At 62.5% G+C, this 17,619-nt stretch overlaps 2 protein-coding genes across 2 annotated transcripts; one reads left to right on the forward strand and one right to left on the reverse strand.

Annotated features, from left to right (window-relative positions):
* Positions 1–1,233: 1,233 nt before the first annotated feature.
* Positions 1,234–16,939, reverse strand: IDUA (alpha-L-iduronidase). Its single transcript, XM_020281825.2, has 14 exons — positions 16,616–16,939; positions 15,796–15,936; positions 4,860–4,945; positions 4,577–4,684; positions 4,206–4,301; positions 3,877–4,079; positions 3,608–3,787; positions 3,282–3,498; positions 2,649–2,861; positions 2,425–2,546; positions 2,218–2,343; positions 2,061–2,137; positions 1,645–1,745; positions 1,234–1,469 (listed from the first exon to the last, which is right to left on the reverse strand). Exons 1-14 carry the CDS (start codon positions 16,789–16,791, stop codon positions 1,336–1,338), a joined length of 1,980 nt encoding a protein of 659 aa, XP_020137414.1. The 5' UTR covers positions 16,792–16,939; the 3' UTR covers positions 1,234–1,335.
* SLC26A1 (solute carrier family 26 member 1) lies at positions 9,224–16,105 on the forward strand. The gene is made up of 2 exons (XM_012783390.3): positions 9,224–12,496; positions 13,307–16,105. The coding sequence occupies exons 1-2, from the start codon at positions 11,906–11,908 to the stop codon at positions 14,831–14,833; spliced, it is 2,118 nt and encodes a 705-aa protein (XP_012638844.2). The 5' UTR covers positions 9,224–11,905; the 3' UTR covers positions 14,834–16,105.
* Positions 16,940–17,619: the final 680 nt, after the last annotated feature.

A 17,619-nucleotide genomic window follows, 5' to 3' on the forward strand; every position in this document is an offset into this window, starting at 1 on the left:
AGTTCTAATCCCAGCATCTCAGAATGTGTCCTTATGTGGTCGCTGGTCAGCACAGGGTCCTTACAAACATGATCAGGTTAGAACAAGGTCATGAGAGGGTGGGCCCCTATCCAGTCTGTGTCCTTACAAGAAGAGGTCTGGACACAGGTGCAGAGAAAGGCCAGGTAAGGACACAGAACTGAGCATACCATGAGTGTGGCCATGTGCAAGCCCAGGAGAAGCCTCGGGAGGAACCAGCCTGACCTCAAACGTCCAGCCTCCAGAGCTGTGAGATAATACATTTCCAACGTCTGAGCAAGCAGGTCTGTGGTATTTGTCACAGGAGCCCAAGCCAGACTAACGTGGGGCTCCAGAAGGCAGCGGGAGCACTGTGCCCCACACAGGGGACCCCAGCCCAGCCCCACTGCCCCCATACGGCAACAGCAGTACTCAGAGACACCAAGTCTGGGCTCACATGGGGAAAGGGGCATGGCTTTGGGCTTCAGGTGGAACTACTGTCAAAGTGACATCTCTTGACCACAACTTGGTGGTCCATGTTGGCTGGTGGCGTGCAAGGGACATGAGCTTCACACCTAGACAAAGGGCAGGCAGGTGCAGAGAAGCTGGCGGGATGAGGTAAGGGCCTCCACTCCCAGGCTCCAGCCCGAAGGGTCCCACAGGCTGGCTGTGCCCCTGGGCAGGTCTCTGCCCCTTGCCAGGTACCCTTTCTCCACACCTTTCTCTGTCTGCCTGCTCCCTGGGAGCAGTTCTGCACCTTGCCTCCATCTCTACAGTCACCAAATTGTCCTCATCTGGGCATGCCATCTGTTTCCTCCTGGGCTCAGATGTAAAGCCACTATGACCCAAGGGGGTTGGACACAGGCATGGTAGACACTGCTGGCCTTTTCGCTGCTGGCAGTCTGGGCCAGGCAGGGATGCCCATGCAGCCCCAGCTCCTCACTCTGCAGAGCAGCAAGAAAGCAAGGGACAGGAATGTGCCCCTCACTAGGGGCGATGCCACAGAGCCCTGGCTGGGCATGGTGAAGCTGAGCTCCCTGCCTGGAGTGGGCAGGACTCTCCACGTGGCCAGAGCAGTGTCCCTCAGCCCATCCAGGCTAGAGGCAGGCTCTGGATGGGAGGCGGTGGGAAGAGGCTTTGCTCCAGCTGGGTCCTCACCCCACCCAGGCTTCACCCTCAGGGGCCAGCCCCACCCCTGCCCAGTGGCGGCCCACAAAGCCTCACCCAAGACTGGCGTGTGGAAAGGCACTTTAAAAGCAATGACGGAGCAAGATGGAACAGATGGTGCTGAAGGCTGACTGACTGGCCCGCTGCCCCAGGTCACTAGTCAGCACAGGCTCACGGGTCACCAGGGGCTGGTGACCCTCCTGGGGCAGGGACCTCCAGATATGACACAGGGTCCGAGAAGGGGCCTGGCCGGGCCCAGTAGTCCAGTGCTCGAACTCGGTAGGAACCCGAGACAACAGCTGTGTCTGCAGACACAAACATACACATGTGTTACTGAGCGTGTGCCCACCTGAACCTACCTCGATTCCCAATGCCCCTGACTCAAGTCTTTGGGAGGCCCTGACCCTCAGCACACCTGGAACTGTGTGGAGGCGCAGGAAGGGGGGGGGCTGAGGCCAGGGAAATTGGGGGTGGGCATACCTGGGCTAAACACAAAGAGGTTAAACGTTGATGGCTTCCTGCTGACCGGGGTATACACCTTACCATCCTGGGAGAATTGGATCTCATATGTCCACAGGCACCTGGAGAGGTCAGAGTCACGACCAAGGCTGGGAGGCAGGGAAGACCCTCAGCACTATTCCCTCCAGCCCCCTCCCTGTGTCCTTGGCACTCTTCCTGCAATTTCAGGGGAGAAGGGAGAAGGCTGGAGCCCAACTGTTGCCTTTGATGTCCCCTGCAGGTGCCCCTACATCCCACCAGACTAGGTGTGATGTCACACAATGCGGGGGGTGGAAGGCAGAGAGGTAGAGAGCTGGCCCACCACCATGGAGTGTCCACAGGGCCACTGCACCCTGAAAGTGCTGGGGCAAAATGGGAAGTGGCCCCTACTCACGTACTTGGAGCCCACGTACTCATCCGACCAGACCAGAGCCAGTTGCCCCTCAGTCAGGGGCAGTGCACGGAGCCGGGTGACCTGGGGGAAGGGAGGTGCTGTGTCAGGGTGACAGGGTGGGGTGGGCGTGAGTCCGGACAGCTGTGGGGGCTGCCACTTGCCTGGCCAGGTGGCTTCTCTGGGCGTGCACACACATGCACCAGCAGGAGCGAGGGCAGCGGGAGCTCTGGGCGCAGGGTCAGGTGGCGACTGGCAGGGAAAGGGCGTGGTGCTGTGGCCACAGGGTCCTGGGGATAAAGGTGGGTCCTCAGGTATTTCAGGGTGGGCTGACGGCCCTCTGCACCCTAACCCTAATGCGCCCTGCAAACCTCAGCTGCACGCATGAGCCGGAACTGCTCCGCGGAGGGGAAGTCTGGCTGGCCAGCGCGCTGCCACTCGCCTTGGGGGCTGCAGAGCCGGTTGTCCATGTAGCGTGTGAGGTAGACCAGCCCTGCGGAGCACACGCTGGGGCCTCGCCTCACTGGCCGCCCCCTCCAGGCCCCGCCCCTCCAGAGTGCCCGCAGCGAGAGACCTCCCTGGGACCTCAACTCACCTGGGCCAGGGGGCACGCCATGCAGCTTTAGGGTCACTGCAACGCTGCGGTTGGCGTGGGCGAGGGTGTCGTCACTTGCGTAGACCAGCACCGTGGCACGCCAGGCATCAGCAGAGCCCTCCGGGCTGTGGGCACTGGCCAGGACGCCCACTGTGTGGTTGCTGTCCAGGACCACGCCAGCCTGTGACACCTCAGCCCAGAGCTGCTCCCCATCTACAGGGGGAGGCTGTCACCATGTGGGGAAGCTGCCCCTCCACCCTCCCAGGGCCTGGCTTTCCACATCTGTCCCCTCCTCTTGGTAAAGAGGTCCCTGCCTGGGGGTCCCGGTCACACCACAACCTCTGCAGCCCACAGATCCGGAGAAGCATGTGGGATGGGAGGGCAAACCCCAAACCACAACCTCTACAGCCCACAGATCCGGAGAAGCATGTGGGATGGGAGGGCAAACCCCAAGGAAGTGTGCTCTGCCCCCCATGTCCACGCCCCCCTGCCTCAGGCCTACTCCTCAGCCCAGAAGACATCCCTGCCTGACCAAGGCCCTGATCAGCACACCCAGGCCCTCCTCTGGTCCTAGCACACCCAGGGCGTGCCAGGCCGCCTTGGCTGTCTGCAGGCTGTCCTGGCACTGCTCACCCAGCAGAGCCAGCAGCCCCATGGCCGTGAGCACCGGCTTGCGCAGCAGCTGCACGTGGGGCGGGCGGGTGTTGTTGACCTGGAAGCGTGCGGTGAGCGTGCGCTGCGAGAAGGGGTGTGGGTGGTAGCTCAAGAAGGCGTTGTCGTTGCTCAGGAGCGCATAGTGGACGGAGGAGCTGGTGTTAGCCACTAGCATGTTCTGGTGCTGGGCGATGACCTGGGGGCAAACGGGGCGGCTGGAACAATGGCTGCAGTGGCCCCCACTTCCACCCTGAGAAAAAGGTGGCTCTGGGGGGAAGATGTACAAGGGCAGAGGGCGAGCCCACCTTCACAACCATGGCTGCATAGGTCACGTCGGCCCTCCACGGCTGCGGCTGAGACCAGCCCACCAGTGGGTCCGCCTCGTCGTTGTAAATGGGGGTGTCAGCGAACTTGGGGAAGAGCTGCCGTATCTGCTGCCCTACCGCCTTCTCCTGCTCCAGGATGTAGATGGAGCTGCCCGCACCCTGCAGGTGCCACCATGGTCAACTACACCACTGCCACCACCAGAGAGGGGCAGACGAGGGTCCGGGGCTGGCGGAGGGGCGGGCTGCACCTTCTTGTGGAGGGAGATGTAGTCCAGCCGCACGCCCAGCTCCCCCGTGAAGAAGTTGGTGCCGCTGTGGCAGTGCTCCAGGAGGCCCCAGCTCAGCGGAGAACGCGGCGGGGCGTGGAAGGAGTCACCAGGACCGCCCAGCCGCAGAGCGGCACTGGCAGCACGCAGCCCCTCGGAGCAGGCATCATAGTAATTCAGGAAGCCTGGGTGGAAGGGACAGCATGTCCATGCCTGCCCTCAGGGACCAGCAGGTGCAGTGTCCTCCCCACCCCACCCCCACCGTGCTCCCATGCCCCTTTCAGCTCGCAGGACCAGGAAGCACCGCCCACCTTGCGTGGTCATGGAGACGTTGTCAAAGTCGTGGTGGTCCGGCTCATTCCATGTCTCGAAATTCCACTTGGAAACATGCACAAGTCCATACCTCCCTGCAGAGCGTCCCTGCTGTCACACGCGCTCCACCCCTTTGTGTTGGAACATCCAGCCCATCCGTAACCCAGGGAGTCCCACGTTGGAGATTTGGGCCTGATGGAGGGTCTGAGTGCAGCCGAGCCTCCCCCACCCTGTCTACCCTCCCTGCCATCAGGAAGCCCTGGCTCAAAGGGGCCAAACACAGAAGACCCAAGGGATGGCCTGGGTGATGGGGGAAGGACAGCCTGCCCAGGAGTATCCACCCTGTCCCCAGGGCCTGCACCCTGCCCACCAATGTATCTCCTGGCTAGGAGAGAGACCAGGTCCTTCCACGCAAACACCTGCTGCTTGTCCTCAAAGTCAGTGAAGAGTCCCGAGGGGCTGCCCATCAGCTCAAATCCTACAACAAAGGAGGATGGCAGCCCTGCTGCCCACTGCCCATGCCATGCCCATGCCCTGCTACAGCTTGCTAGTACCAAGGCCGGTCCTAAGCAAACAATCCACAAGGACCCAGAGGGGCTGGGTGGTGGGAGAGGGGGTGCAGGTGGGCTGAGAGGGTAGAGCCAGCCACTCACCTGGGAGGAGCTGATTCTCCCTGAGAAGGTCCAGGTACTTGTCCAGGTGGGTGAAGTTGTAGCTCAAGCCCTGCCCAGCTGATGCCCTGTGGACAGTCAATGTCAGTGTGGAGAGCTCAGAACACAGATGTAACTTAGCTCTCTACACCGGGACTGTGGCCACATTCCAGCAGAGCAAGAGCTACCACACAGGGCTGAGACCCAGGGTTCCTGATAGGCCCTTTCCCTTAAAAAATAACCAACACTATGGAAACCTATCAGCCACTCACAGCCTAGTGTGAACTAGTGTGCCTGTACTTTCAAACCTCCCACCTCTTCCTTCAAGAGATGGAAGACTTGGGGTGGAGACTCAGAACAGCCATGAGGCTCAGAGGTGCGATGGAGCAGGCAGATCCTTCAGGAAAGGTACAGGATGGGCACTGTGGGACAGGAGCCAGGAAAATCCCAGTGGCCATTGTACCCTGACTCTCTGCCTCTCCTGGAATCCAGGGCCCCAAACTTGGCCCAACAGCACCGTCGTCCCTGCCCCCACGCTCCAAGATACAACATGGATGGGAGAAAGGGAGAAGACAGCCTCCCACACCCTACACTCATTCCAGGTAGGGCTCAATTCCCAAACATTCCCAAATGTTCAGAGAGGGGACAGATGTCATCAGGCAACCATCAGAATCTTTTTTTTTTTTTTTTTTTTTTGAGACAGAGTCTCACTTTGTTGCCCAGGCTAGTGTGAGTGCCGTGGCGTCAGCCTAGCTCACAGCAACCTCAAACTCCTGGGCTCAAGTGATCCTCCTGCCTCAGCCTCCTGAGTAGCTGGGACTACAGGCATGCACCACCATGCCCGGCTAATTTTTTCTATGTATAGTAGTTGGCCAATTAATTTCTTTTTTATTTATAGTAGAGACGAGGTCTTGCTCTTGCTCAGGCTGGTTTCGAACTCCTGACCTTGAACAATCCGCCCGCCTGGGCCTCCCAGAGTGCTAGGATTACAGGCGTGAGCCACCACGCCCGGCCAACCATCAGAATCTTTAAGAGCACATCAGATGTTTGGTGAAGAGGACATGACAGAGAGTGAAGGGGGCAGAAGGTCAGGGAGGGAGGGCCTCTCTGAGGAGGGGATGTCTAAGACCTGCCAGGTAATGGGATGAGCTAGCAAAGAGAATGGGGAAAAACAGATGAGACTGCATGTGCAAAGTCCCTGGGGTAGGAACCAGCTCCTAGTAAACAAGCAGCAGAAAGGCACCTATTGGGCCTGGGGCAGAACAAGGGTGTAACATCATAGAAAATGAGGTTACATGCGGGTCTTGTGACCACTGTGAAGCTAGGACCCTGACTCAGGGTGAAATGTAGAGGCCTTTCAGGGTTCTGGGCAGAGCAGTGCCGGGATGTTTTTGAAGGATCCTTCTGGCGATTCGCTGGAGCCAGACGACTGGCTAGGGGGCCACCGTGGTCACCCACGGGGAGATGTGGTGCCCAGACTGGGTGGCTGCCAGGGAGGCAGCAGGAAGGGCTGGAGCAGATGGATTACAAAGTAGACGGACAACAACTCCATGCTTCCAGCCTGCGCAGCTGGACAGGTGGAGATCAGCTTGGAGCCAGGCTGGTCTCGACTGGGCCGCAGGGAGTTGGGCATCTGGGGGGGGGCTGGGTGGAGACACTGGCGCTCAGGGGTCTGGGGCTGTGGGGGACGCTTCTGGCCCTAGGCAAGGGTGTGAGGTGGCAGAACAGGGGACAGCAGCCAGCACCTAGCCTGGTGGGCCGGGAGGAAAGGCTGCAGCCGAAGTGAGGGCCCGGGCGTGTGGAGAGGTGCTTGGCGTGGGACACGGATAGGTGGGTCAGCCAGGGTCTGAGGGCGTCTCACACCATTAGGATGCAAGGAGCTGGTGGCGCGATGCGCCCCCTTGAGGCAGCTGGGTCTGTTCCGAGTGTGCCATGGCGCAGCAGGGGCAGGGCAGTGTCCCACCAAGGACCGGGAATCTAGCCCTAAACAGCTGTATGTTAGTCACGGCAATTTCCCGCCACAGCCCAGCCGCTCCAGCACTGCTCCCTAGCGCAGCCAGGTCTGGACAACTCGGAACCTCCCTTCTGGTTGTCCCTGTTCTTGCTTGTACGGGTCAAGGCAGAGCGCCGCCCGTCCACCGCACAGGTGCCAGCCCCTGCTCCTCCCGCCGTGCCCTAGGCCAGGGCCGGACGCCAGCGGGTGCACAGTGGAGCCCTCTCCACCCTACCCCCGCCACCGCCCGTCCCATCCAAAGGTCACAGCAGTAGCTAAGAAATAAAACTTAACAAGCACTTGGGTAAAAATTAAATGCCCAGCGGATGGGTTCCAAAGTCCTACAGGTGGGGGTGGGGCAGGGGCAGGCGATGGCAGCCGGGCAGAAAGTGAAGGTGCTGGCGCGGCTCCAGGCTTTCTCGAAGATCCCAAGGTGATAACCCGGCCCTGCGCACACAGGCCTGGGGTCAACACCGTCCCGGTGCTGGGCCGGCTGGGCCGCCAGCGGGGGGAGCCCCAACGTCAGAGATGTCCCCAGCCTGTCACCACGGTGGACTCGAGTGTTAGCTCGAGGCCTGGCAGTCTCGCAGCTATGATGCCCGGAACCAGGATGCCGCCCCCAGGGGCGACCCTAGGCCAAGGAACAGGGAGTAGCCCTTCTGCACCACGGCCCGCGCCTCGGTCTCCCTTCGCCTCAGTCCCCGGTCCCCGGCCGGAGGGGGATTTGAGAGACCCAGATTAGAGAGGGGCTGAGCCGGTGAGACCAAGAGCGCAGCCCACCCCACGCCCCTGTGGAGCGGCCTGGCCTGGAAACGCAGACGGGGCCATCGCCCAGCCGGGGGCGGAGGCCCGAGGACCGGTCCGCCCTGCCAGACCCCGCGAGGCACCGCGGCCGCACAACCGGCTCCTTCTCCGTCCCCCCTCGCCGGGCTCCTGCCCCGAGCCCCAGCCCAGCCCGAGCCCGAGCGCCTACGCCCGAGGCCGAGCCACCGCCCGCCCGGTGAGTTTACGGGGCGGGGCGGGGCCGGGCCTCGCGTGCTCGGCAGTGGGGGCGGGGGTGCGCGTGCATAGGGACAGCGCAGGCGGGGACAAGCACCGGGTGGGGACCGATGGCGCTCGCTCTCGCCAGGCCCGAGCGGGGGGTGGGGTGGGGGTGTGCGGAGTGCGGCCAGACCGACACAGATCCCCCTGGGAGAACCTGCAGCGCCGCGGCGTGGGCACTGGTGCAGGGGGTGTCAGCGGGGGTCTCCGTCTTCTCTCCCGGACCCCAGCACGGCGCACACGGGCGGGTCATTCCAGAGAACGTGGGGTCTGGCCCCCAGAGCCCTGCCGGCCTGGCCTCTTTCCAAGGGTGGTGGGTACAATGTTTGCAAATAAATGTACTCCAACTTAAAACGGGTGATTCAAAGACAAAATTAAGGAAATAACCCTATGGCCCGGACTTGACTGGAGGTCCAGTGGGAGGGTGGTTCAGGCAGGTTTGACCCCATCCTCCTCCCTACCTGGGGAGCAGCTACGGGCACAGGGGCTAGTGCACCTGCCCACCCTGTCCAACCAGCAAGGTCCCAGGACTCCTAGACAGCTGGCACACAGCAGCACCAGCCTCTGGCCTCAGCACACAGGCAGAGAAACTGAGGCAGGGGGATATGTCGAGAAGAGAGGGTTAGGCCCCAAGTGTCCTACAGGTATGATCTCAATAGTACTTCCTCACCGGCAGGGGACACCCAGCAGAGGCAGGGCCCCCATAGTGCACCCATAGTGGGGGTTCTGTGTGCCTCAAAAATGCCCTCCTGAGCTATCCCCACCAGCCTAAAATCCCCCCACAGGCCAGCCCTCCCTAGCCTCTGGAAATCCCCACTCCCTTGGTAGGCGGATGGCTGCTCCCCACACTTAGGTTTTTATGTGTCCCCAGGTGGCACCCCCCACCCTGTCCTGCACCAGCACCTCAGCCCCAGCACGGGTGCACGCGGGTCTGCACCCCTGGAGCCCTTGGCCCTACCCACTCTCACGCCCACAGCTTCTCCCCACCGTCTGGCCACCCCCATCCCCCAGCCACATTCCACTCCCATTTCACCTCCAAATGGGGCCAACATGTAGTCAGGTCTTCCCTGGCCAGGCCCATGGCTCCAGGGAACCAGGCAGGGCTTGCCAGCAGGCTGCAAAGGAACTGAGTGTCACGGGGCCTGATGGGAGCACCTTCCCTCTGGGGCTCTGTCCCCTTGACACCCCAGTGTCCTCTCTGCAGGAGAATGCAGCCCCAGGGCCACATCTGACTCTGCAAGACACTGGGCTGTTGGCTGGAATCCCCCTTTAAGGACCTGTGCGCACAGCAGAGGCAGCAAGGCAACCTCACAGTCCTCAGGCCCGTGCCAGGCTGCCCAGAGTGCCAGGGCTGGCAGGGCCAGCAGGCCCAGGCCAGCTTGGCCTTCTAGCCCCGCCAAAGGGACCCCCACAGCCTCTCGGGCCTGCCTCCAAGATGGGAGCATGCTTGGGACTGCAGCAGCCCCCCGGAAAGGAACCAGCCCTTGTCACTCACAACCCTCAAGCACCCAGTGACGGGGGCTCATCTCCACTATCCACTTTAAAGATGGGGGATCTGAAGCTCTGCATGATAATTTTAAAAATGGCAGCTCACTCTGTTTTCTTGTATGGACTACTGCCCTAAGAGTCTCAGGGCCTCTGGTTTAATTCATTTTAAGGGATCTTTTATCTTCATGGCAGCCCAAGAAGGCAGGTCCTGCTGGTCCCACCCTACTGTGGGGGAGAGAGCAGAGCCGAGTGCGTGGCCAATCTTAGCGGGTTGGGCTGGAATGCAGGCAAACCCAGGACCCTGCCCCCAAGAGAAGGGCATGCTAGGCTGGCGGTAGTATCTGGATGCCAGGAAGCCCTCTGCCCTGGGCCGTACACACCACACACACATGTGCCCAGACAAGCATGCAAACCATGCATGCGTGCACACACACACTAGCAACCGTGTCTGCTTTCCACACATGGACACAGGACGGAGGCTGGGAGCATGGTGGTCCTATGCCAAGCTGGCCATTACAGCCTCCACCCCTGCTCGGGCGTGGACCAGAATGGCTCCTTGCAGGACCAGGATGTCCAGCGATTGGACCAGGCGACAGCCCCTCCTTCAGTCCTCTCCCAGGTGGGGAGGAGTGACTGCACTTGGCCCCAGAGAGGGGTCTGTACTCAGCACACAAGCCTCTGTCTCACACTGGGTCCCCAACACCCACACCCAGCACAGCCACTCCTCCCCTCGCTCCCTGGCAGCTACACCTGGAGCCCCACACAGCTGCAATGATTTGTGAGCCTGATTACAGTGCAACTCCCTGGGTTAGCTGCTCAGGTAACACGTCTGGGGGGAACCCATGACTCAGCAATCTTTGGGGTAAATAATTTAACTGCAGATCCCAGCACACAGAGCGCTGCCTGCAGGTCGGTGCCAGACTCACTGCTCTTCTCTCCCACCTGCTCACGAAAGCCAGGCGGTTCTGGGTCCAGCCGGGCCTAGCCTCAAGGGACGCGCCAGCTCTCAACATCCCATGGCCATCTGAGCCTATAAGGTGCTCCCTCAGGTAAGAGCCAAACTGGGGCCCCGGACAACTCAGCCACCACAGAGACAGCTCAGGAGGCAGAGGAGGCAGGAGCTGTGGACAACTGGCCAGGACCCCTGGATTCCATGGCTTCTTAAAGGACCCTCAGGCTCAAGGCAGGTGGCATGTACAGTCCTTGTGCTGCACACCTAGACCCCAGGGAGCCTGTGTGGTGGGGTCTTCAGAGGAAGAGAACACAACTCTCATCACAATCCCTACAGGGCCAGCACCCATGCTCTGGAGCCCACATGGGCTGTGCCCAGCCAGCCCGTGCTGACCTGCCAGGCTGGGGCCATCACTGTCCCCACTCCCCAGGGAGTCCCAGGCCTGTGTCCTGGGCTCTGAGGGAGCAAAGAACATCTGCTCAACACTGCTATGCAGGGAGTTTTGAAAACAGAAGTACTTTGGAGCCTGTAAACAGGGCAGAGCAGACCCGAGCCACAGATGTCATAAGTTTGGCCTCTAAGCGCCGCCTCCCTGGCACAGTGGTGCCCTCCGAACGCAAAGAAAATGTCAGAAGGTGCCCTTCCAGCTCTGCTCGCCTGGGGTGGCTGTTTGCAGAGGACTGGGCCCCCTCTGGGAGGCTGCCCTGAGGGACAGTGCGGCGTGCCTGTGCACTGCGTGGACTTGAGGGACTTGGGCACATACCTAGGAAGGGCCCCCATGACCCAGAACACCCCGGACAGGGGAGATAGATTCCAGTCATCCCCCTCCCCTCCCAGGTGGCCCTAGTGCCACTCCCCTGGAAGATTTGGGGTCCCAGTTTCCACAAGGTTTGGCAGGCACACGAGGAGACCCCCTTCCTGTATGCCCTCTGCCAATCCCAGGGCCCGAGGTGCAGAGGTGATGGAGGGGCCAACTGGAAGTGTCCATAGGGGAGCAGGCACTGGTTTGGATGGGAGAGGGGAGGGGTTCCAGTGTGGGGATGGGGTGGACTGCAGGGCCCTTTGTTGGGCCAGGGAGGCAGACAAGAAGCAGCAAGGGCTCAGGTGTGTTCACCGTGTCTGGGTCTCTGACAGTCTGACTTGAAGTACATGTGTGAGGTGGCCCAGCCTCCTCCCTCCACTGGGGAGGTGAGTGGCAGGAGGCTAGGGCAGATTTGAGGCAGGAACTGCTGGGCCACCCCTCAGCACCAATGGCCTTGGCACACCCCAGGCACGTGGCCCATTGTCGTAATCATGTCTCACCCCACAGATGGAAGGAACCTTGGAGTGAGCAGGACCTGATGTCCATCCAGATGGGGTAGGGTGTCTGGGCCCATGCTGCTGGGAGGGGCTCAGCACCAGCTCCTGGCCCAGTCCCCTCATCTCCCGAGACCAGGGCAACCTCTGACCCCTGCCCTGGGCAGTAGCAGCACTTGCCCCTGTCGGAGACTTTTTGGTTGAGACCCAGGCCCTGGGACCCCAAGGCCATGCCCCTTTCTCTGTTGCAGGTGGGGCTGAGCGGCCTAGTGCTGCAGGATGGAGGTGTCCTCTGAGCCCCTGCAGCAGGGCAGGGGGCTGGTGCTGGTCCGACGGCAGCCCCCGGTGCCCCAGGGTCTGCGCAAAACACTGAAGGCCAGGCTGCTGCGGAGCTGCACGTGCAGCCTGCCACGAGCCAGGGCACTGGTGCAGGACCTGATCCCTGCCACGCGCTGGCTGCGCCAGTACCGCCCTCGGGAGTACCTGGCGGGTGACATCATGTCAGGTCTAGTCATTGGCATCATCCTGGTGCCGCAGGCCATCGCCTACTCGCTGCTGGCCGGGCTGCAGCCCATCTACAGCCTTTACACGTCCTTCTTCGCCAACCTCATCTACTTCTTCATGGGCACCTCGCGCCACATCTCCGTGGGCATCTTCAGTCTGCTCTGCCTCATGGTGGGGCAAGTGGTTGACCGCGAGCTCCACCTGGCTGGCTTCGACCCCTCCCAGGACAGCCTGGGGCCCAGAGCCAACGGCAGCAACCTCAACGACTCAGCTGCCACGCTGGTGCTTGGGCCTCCCGACTGTGGGCGGGACTGCTACGCCATCCGCGTCGCCACTGCCCTCACACTGGTGGCCGGGGTTTACCAGGTGAGGAGCCAGCTGCACGGGGGTAAAAGTGGGCCACTCAGCCGCTCAGGACACCCCACTCTTAGGTGCCCCTCACCTACCACAGGGGCAAGCCTGGGAGGAAATATGGGTTCAGGTCCGGAGGACAGGCTGGGGCCTTGGAGAGGACAGAGCAAGGCACAGGCGGAGCTGGGCCTCCAAGAGCATTCCAGGGCAAGGCACTGACACCCAAGGGCTGAGGGCGCAGTGGGGAGGGGTCCTGAGAGCCAGCCTGGCCAGTGGCTGGGGCTCAGTCAAGCCAGACTATGGCCTCCTGAGCTTTCTTTCCCTGGTGGAACCTGGGGTACAGGGCTGCCTTACTGCAGCTCCCCACATCTGGCTATCTCCTACCTAAGGCCTGCCCACTCCAGTTCCCCGTCGGCTCCATGTCTGCACGGGAGGGCACTGGGGGGTCAGTGCTATTGCAGGGCAATGGGGGTCAGTGCCACGTGCAGGAAACAGGAAGAAAGGCTTTTTTAATGCCTAGAGCCCAGAGGCCTCAATTCTGAAATAAAACTGGTTCCTGTGCATGCGAGAGGGTAAGAAGTGAGCATCCATGGCCAACGGTGTACACATGCAACACCCATGGGTGTGTCCGAGTATCCGCTGGTGTGTGTGCAGGTGTGCAGTGCAGGAACATAGGAGGAGTCTGATTTGGAAAACAGGCAGCTGGAGCAGTGGGTTGTCAGACTCTGTGCTGCGACCACGCCCCTCAGGCCACACCAAGTGCCAGTGGCAGGGCACATAGCTCCTGCTGGACAGCCTGCTGGCCTGACCACACTCTGTCCACAGGTCCTTATGGGCGTCCTCCAGCTGGGCTTCGTGTCCGCCTACCTCTCGCAGCCGCTGCTCGATGGCTTTGCCATGGGGGCCTCCGTGACCATCCTGACCTCGCAGCTCAGGCACCTGCTGGGCGTGCGGATGCCTCGGCACCAGGGGCTGGGCATGGTGGTCAGCACATGGCTAAGCCTGCTTCGTAGCGCCAGCCAGGCCAACGTGTGCGATGTGGTCACCAGCACTATATGTCTGGCAGTGCTGCTGGTTGCTAAGGAGCTTTCAGACCGCTGCCGGCACCGCCTGAGGGTGCCACTGCCCACAGAGCTTCTGGTCATTGTGGTGGCCACGCTTGTGTCCCACTTTGGGCAGCTCCATGAGCGCTTTGGCTCAAGTGTGGCTGGCAACATCCCCACTGGTTTTGTGGTTCCACGGGTGCCAGACCCAGAGCTGATGCAGCGTGTGGCCCTGGACGCCGTGGCCCTGGCCCTCGTGGGCTCAGCCTTCTCCATCTCACTAGCGGAGATGTTCGCCCACAACCATGGCTACTCCATCCGCGCCAACCAGGAGCTGCTGGCCGTGGGCTGCTGCAACGTGCTGCCTGCCTTCTTCCACTGCTTTGCCACCAGCGCTGCCCTTGCCAAGAGCCTGGTGAAGACCTCCACTGGCTGCCGGACGCAGCTGTCCAGTGTGGTCAGCGCCGCCGTGGTGCTGCTAGTGCTGCTGGTGCTGGCGCCACTGTTCCGGGACCTGCAGCGGAGCGTGCTGGCGTGTGTCATTGTTGTCAGCCTGCGTGGGGCCCTACGCAAGGTGAGAGATCTCCCTCGGCTGTGGCGGCTGAGCCCAGCTGATGCGCTGGTCTGGATGGGCACCGCGGCCACCTGCGTGCTGGTCAGCACTGAGGCCGGGCTGCTGGCCGGCGTGATCCTCTCGCTGCTCAGCCTGGTGGGCCGTACACAGCGCCCACATGCTGCCTTACTCGCCCGCATCGGGGACTCAGCATTCTACGAGGATACCACAGAATTTGAGGGCCTCGTCCCTGAGCCCAGGGTCCAGGTGTTCCGCTTCTCAGGGCCACTCTACTATGCCAACAAGGACTTCTTCCTGCAGTCCCTCTACAGCCTCACGGGGCTAGACGCAGGGCGCTTGGCTGCCAGAAGGAAGGAACGGAGCTCAGAGGTGGGGGCCAGCGAAACAGACCCTGTCGAGAGCAAAGATGGCCCCGGGAGCAGCAGGGCCGCGCTGGTGCCTACAGCGGCGGGCTTCCACACAGTGGTCATTGACTGTGCCCCGCTGCTGTTCCTGGATACGACTGGCATGGCCACACTGCAGGGTCTGCGCCAAGACTATAAGGCCCTGGGCATCAGCCTGCTCCTGGCCTGTTGCAGCCCCCCAGTGAGGGATGCTCTGGGGAAAGGTGGCTTCCTCAGGGAGGACCAGGGGGACGTGGCTGAGGAGGAACAGCTGTTCCACAGCGTGCACAGTGCCGTTCTGGCAGCACGAGCCCGCCATGGGGAGCTGGCGGCTGCCGACTCCACCCTCTAGCAGGGCCAGGGCCTGCTCACCACTCCCTGCTGGGAGCCTGCAGTGCAGATCTGCAGCCATCGCCAAGATCCCTCCCGGGGAGCGATGCCAAGGGCTGGAGTCATCAGGGAGGTGCACTCTTGCACCGCCTCTGCCCTAGGAAACCAGGGAACCCCAACTGGGGAAGGGGAAGGGGACACTCTGATCACATGCAAGGACCCCAGCCACTCAATAATCAAGATCCTTCACCTTTGAGACAAGTGCTGCCCCCAGGATGCTGGCTGGGCTGTGATGCCAGCCACCCATGCAGTCCCTCAGCCTGAGCCCAGAAGTGCTGTGCCTGACCTGACACTCTGTGTCACTGTCTTATTTGAACAAGGGTCCCTGCAAATCATGCAGCCTCCAAGGTGCCAAAAGGACACACTATCCCAGGGCCTGTCCAGCCTTAGCCCCACAGGGTAGGGGCTGGCGACTCTGGCCAAAGGCATGAGGAGCTCTGTTTCTCTAAGCCCTCCACACCCAAGTGCCCTGCGCCCGCTCCTGCCCTATGCCTCCCCCTCACGGTGACAGCCTGCTCCAGGGAAGGAGATCCAGTGTCAGGGCCAAAGGTGGTGTGAGCAATAGAACCTCAGCCCAGCACTCAGGCCTGGCACACAAAGCCACATGCCACACAACACCAAGTAGGCCTCAACCTCCAAGGTGATCTCCAGGGGGAAGCCAGCTGTGTCCCATCCAGCAGTTGTCCCCAACACACACTGCCCCACTGGCCCCCCGGAGCACAGCCAGTGAGAACGTCCTCCCACCTTCCCTCCCCAACAGGATGCTGTAACAGGAAGTGTAAGGGCAATGGGTCCTCCAAGCAGCAGTCCCGGCCCACACTGTCCAACACAGCGTGAGGCCAGGCTGGCTCCTCACTTGGCCTCGCCTTCTTCTCCGGGGACTCTGGCCAGCTGCCCCAGGAGGCCCACCCCTACACCACCCACCTGGCTGTGATGAGGTCGAGCAGCCAGTGAGTCCGGACCTGCTCAATGCCATGGTGAGGGACAGCACCCACGTAGGCGAGGTTCAGCTGCTGGTCCCAGCTGAGGACGTACTGGTCGGCCTGGTTGTGTGGCAGCGGGGGACTGGGAACAGAAGGGGTGGCTGTGTTAGTCCTGAGCCTTGGGCCCTGCTCAGCAGCGCAGTCTCCCTACACATCCGGCCCCTATAAATCCAGGACCCATGACTGGTGGGGCTCCAGGCGACTGATTGGTGCTTGTCTACTCAGTGAATAATAAAATGACCCTAATGCCAGGAACGTTGTGAAGTCTTGTCTTCTCCGGGAAGGGAGCTCCCACGGGACAGAAAACCATGTTCCACCCCACCCGCTGCCCTGCCATACAGGAGACTCTCAGCCCACTTTGAGGGGCTTGGGGACACACAGGACAGCAGCCAGGTCATGTGACACCCCTGGGGCTGCCCCCTCTCGGGAGACTCCTGGTCTGCCTCAACCACAAGCAGTGCCCTGAGCCCCTGGGGGCAGCCACAAGCTTCTTGAGTCTGGAGGCCACTGGCCAAGCTCAGGGCTGCTCCAGGCCTCCACCACACGCGCTGGGCGGCACGGGGATGAGCAGAGGGCCCTGTCCTCTCTTGGGAGCACCTACTGTACTCAAGACCACAGGCAAGCGAGCCCGAGTGTCTCCCTAGATGCGCCAAGAGGGTCCCTGAGGCCAGGGGCAGGGTGGGCTTCCGGGGCTTGGGAAGAGCGAGCGATATGGGCGGGTGGGACGCTCGGTCCTCAGTTTCCCTGCGCAGAGCGCTCACCAGAAGCCCGTGCTCCTCCAGAAGTGCCGCAGGGGCCGCACTGCGCGGGCCGCGTCCACGCGCACCAGGTACGGGGCTTCGGCCGGGGCGGCCGGGAGCGCAGCCAGCAGCGCGAGCAGCGCGGCGCGGGAGCACACGACCCAGGCGCGGGCGGCGCGGGACCGCGGAGCTCCCATGGCCGGGGCGCCGGGGTCGCGGGGGTCGCGCGGCTAGGGTGCGGGGCCGCCTGGGGGCGTCCCCGGACCTGCACGGCCCAGTCCGTCAGCGCGCACCTCCGCCGTCCGGGAGCCGGCGGTTCCGCCTCCGGGTCGGGTCCCGCGCGCCCCACGTGGCCGCCTCCGCGGGGCGGGGCCGGGGGCGGGGCCTCGGGGCGGGGCGGGGCCGGGGGCGGGGCGAGGCCGCGGGGCGGGGCGAGGCCGCGGGGCGGGGCGAGGCCGCGGGGCGGGGCGGACGCTCCTCCCGCTGCTCCCCTGGGCGCGGCCGCCGAGGTGGTGGCGGGGGCCGAGCGACTAAGCCCGGGAAAGGCTCTCCGAGGAACGCTTGGTCGGCCGGGGTGCGCGTCGAGCCCCGTCTGGTTCGTGCTCCGAGCAGGTCGGGCCGGAGCCGGAACAGGCCGGGGCGGCGGACTCGGGAGGCCGGTCGGGACCGCGGGCTCAGTCCCTCGGTGGCCGGGCGGCGGGGAGGGGTCGGGCGCAGGTGCCTGCGGAGGCGAAGCTCTGGGCCGGGCTGGCTGGTTTGGGTGAGGGCTGCAGAGGGAGATGCGAGGTGGCCCCGCGTGGCCCCAGGCTCGCCAGAGCAGCGGATCCGCGGACTCTGCGTGCGTGAATTCAACCAGCTGCGGATTTAAAATACTTTTTAAGGCCGGCGCGGTGGCTCACGCCTGTAATCCTAACATTCTGGGAGGCCAAGACGGGAAGATCGCTCAAGGTCAGGAGTTCGAGACCAGCCTGAGCAAGAGCGAGACCCCGTCTCTACTAAAAAATAGAAATTATCTGGACAACTAA

Source organism: Microcebus murinus, chromosome 16 (genome assembly GCF_040939455.1).
Source record: "Microcebus murinus isolate Inina chromosome 16, M.murinus_Inina_mat1.0, whole genome shotgun sequence".
NCBI lineage: Eukaryota > Metazoa > Chordata > Mammalia > Primates > Cheirogaleidae > Microcebus > Microcebus murinus.

Excerpts from the sequence above, each read along its gene's own strand:
- SLC26A1 (XM_012783390.3), top strand. The coding sequence starts at position 11,906 with ATGGAGGTGTCCTCTGAGCCCCTGCAGCAGGGCAGGGGGCTGGTGCTG. Across the intron at positions 12,497-13,306 it reads TGGTGGCCGGGGTTTACCAG|GTCCTTATGGGCGTCCTCCA; the intron begins GTGAGGAGCCAG and ends CTCTGTCCACAG.
- IDUA (XM_020281825.2), bottom strand. The coding sequence starts at position 16,791 with ATGGGAGCTCCGCGGTCCCGCGCCGCCCGCGCCTGGGTCGTGTGCTCC. Across the intron at positions 2,138-2,217 it reads CAGAGAAGCCACCTGGCCAG|GTCACCCGGCTCCGTGCACT; the intron begins GCAAGTGGCAGC and ends CCCTTCCCCCAG. Across the intron at positions 1,746-2,060 it reads GATGAGTACGTGGGCTCCAA|GTGCCTGTGGACATATGAGA; the intron begins GTACGTGAGTAG and ends TGACCTCTCCAG.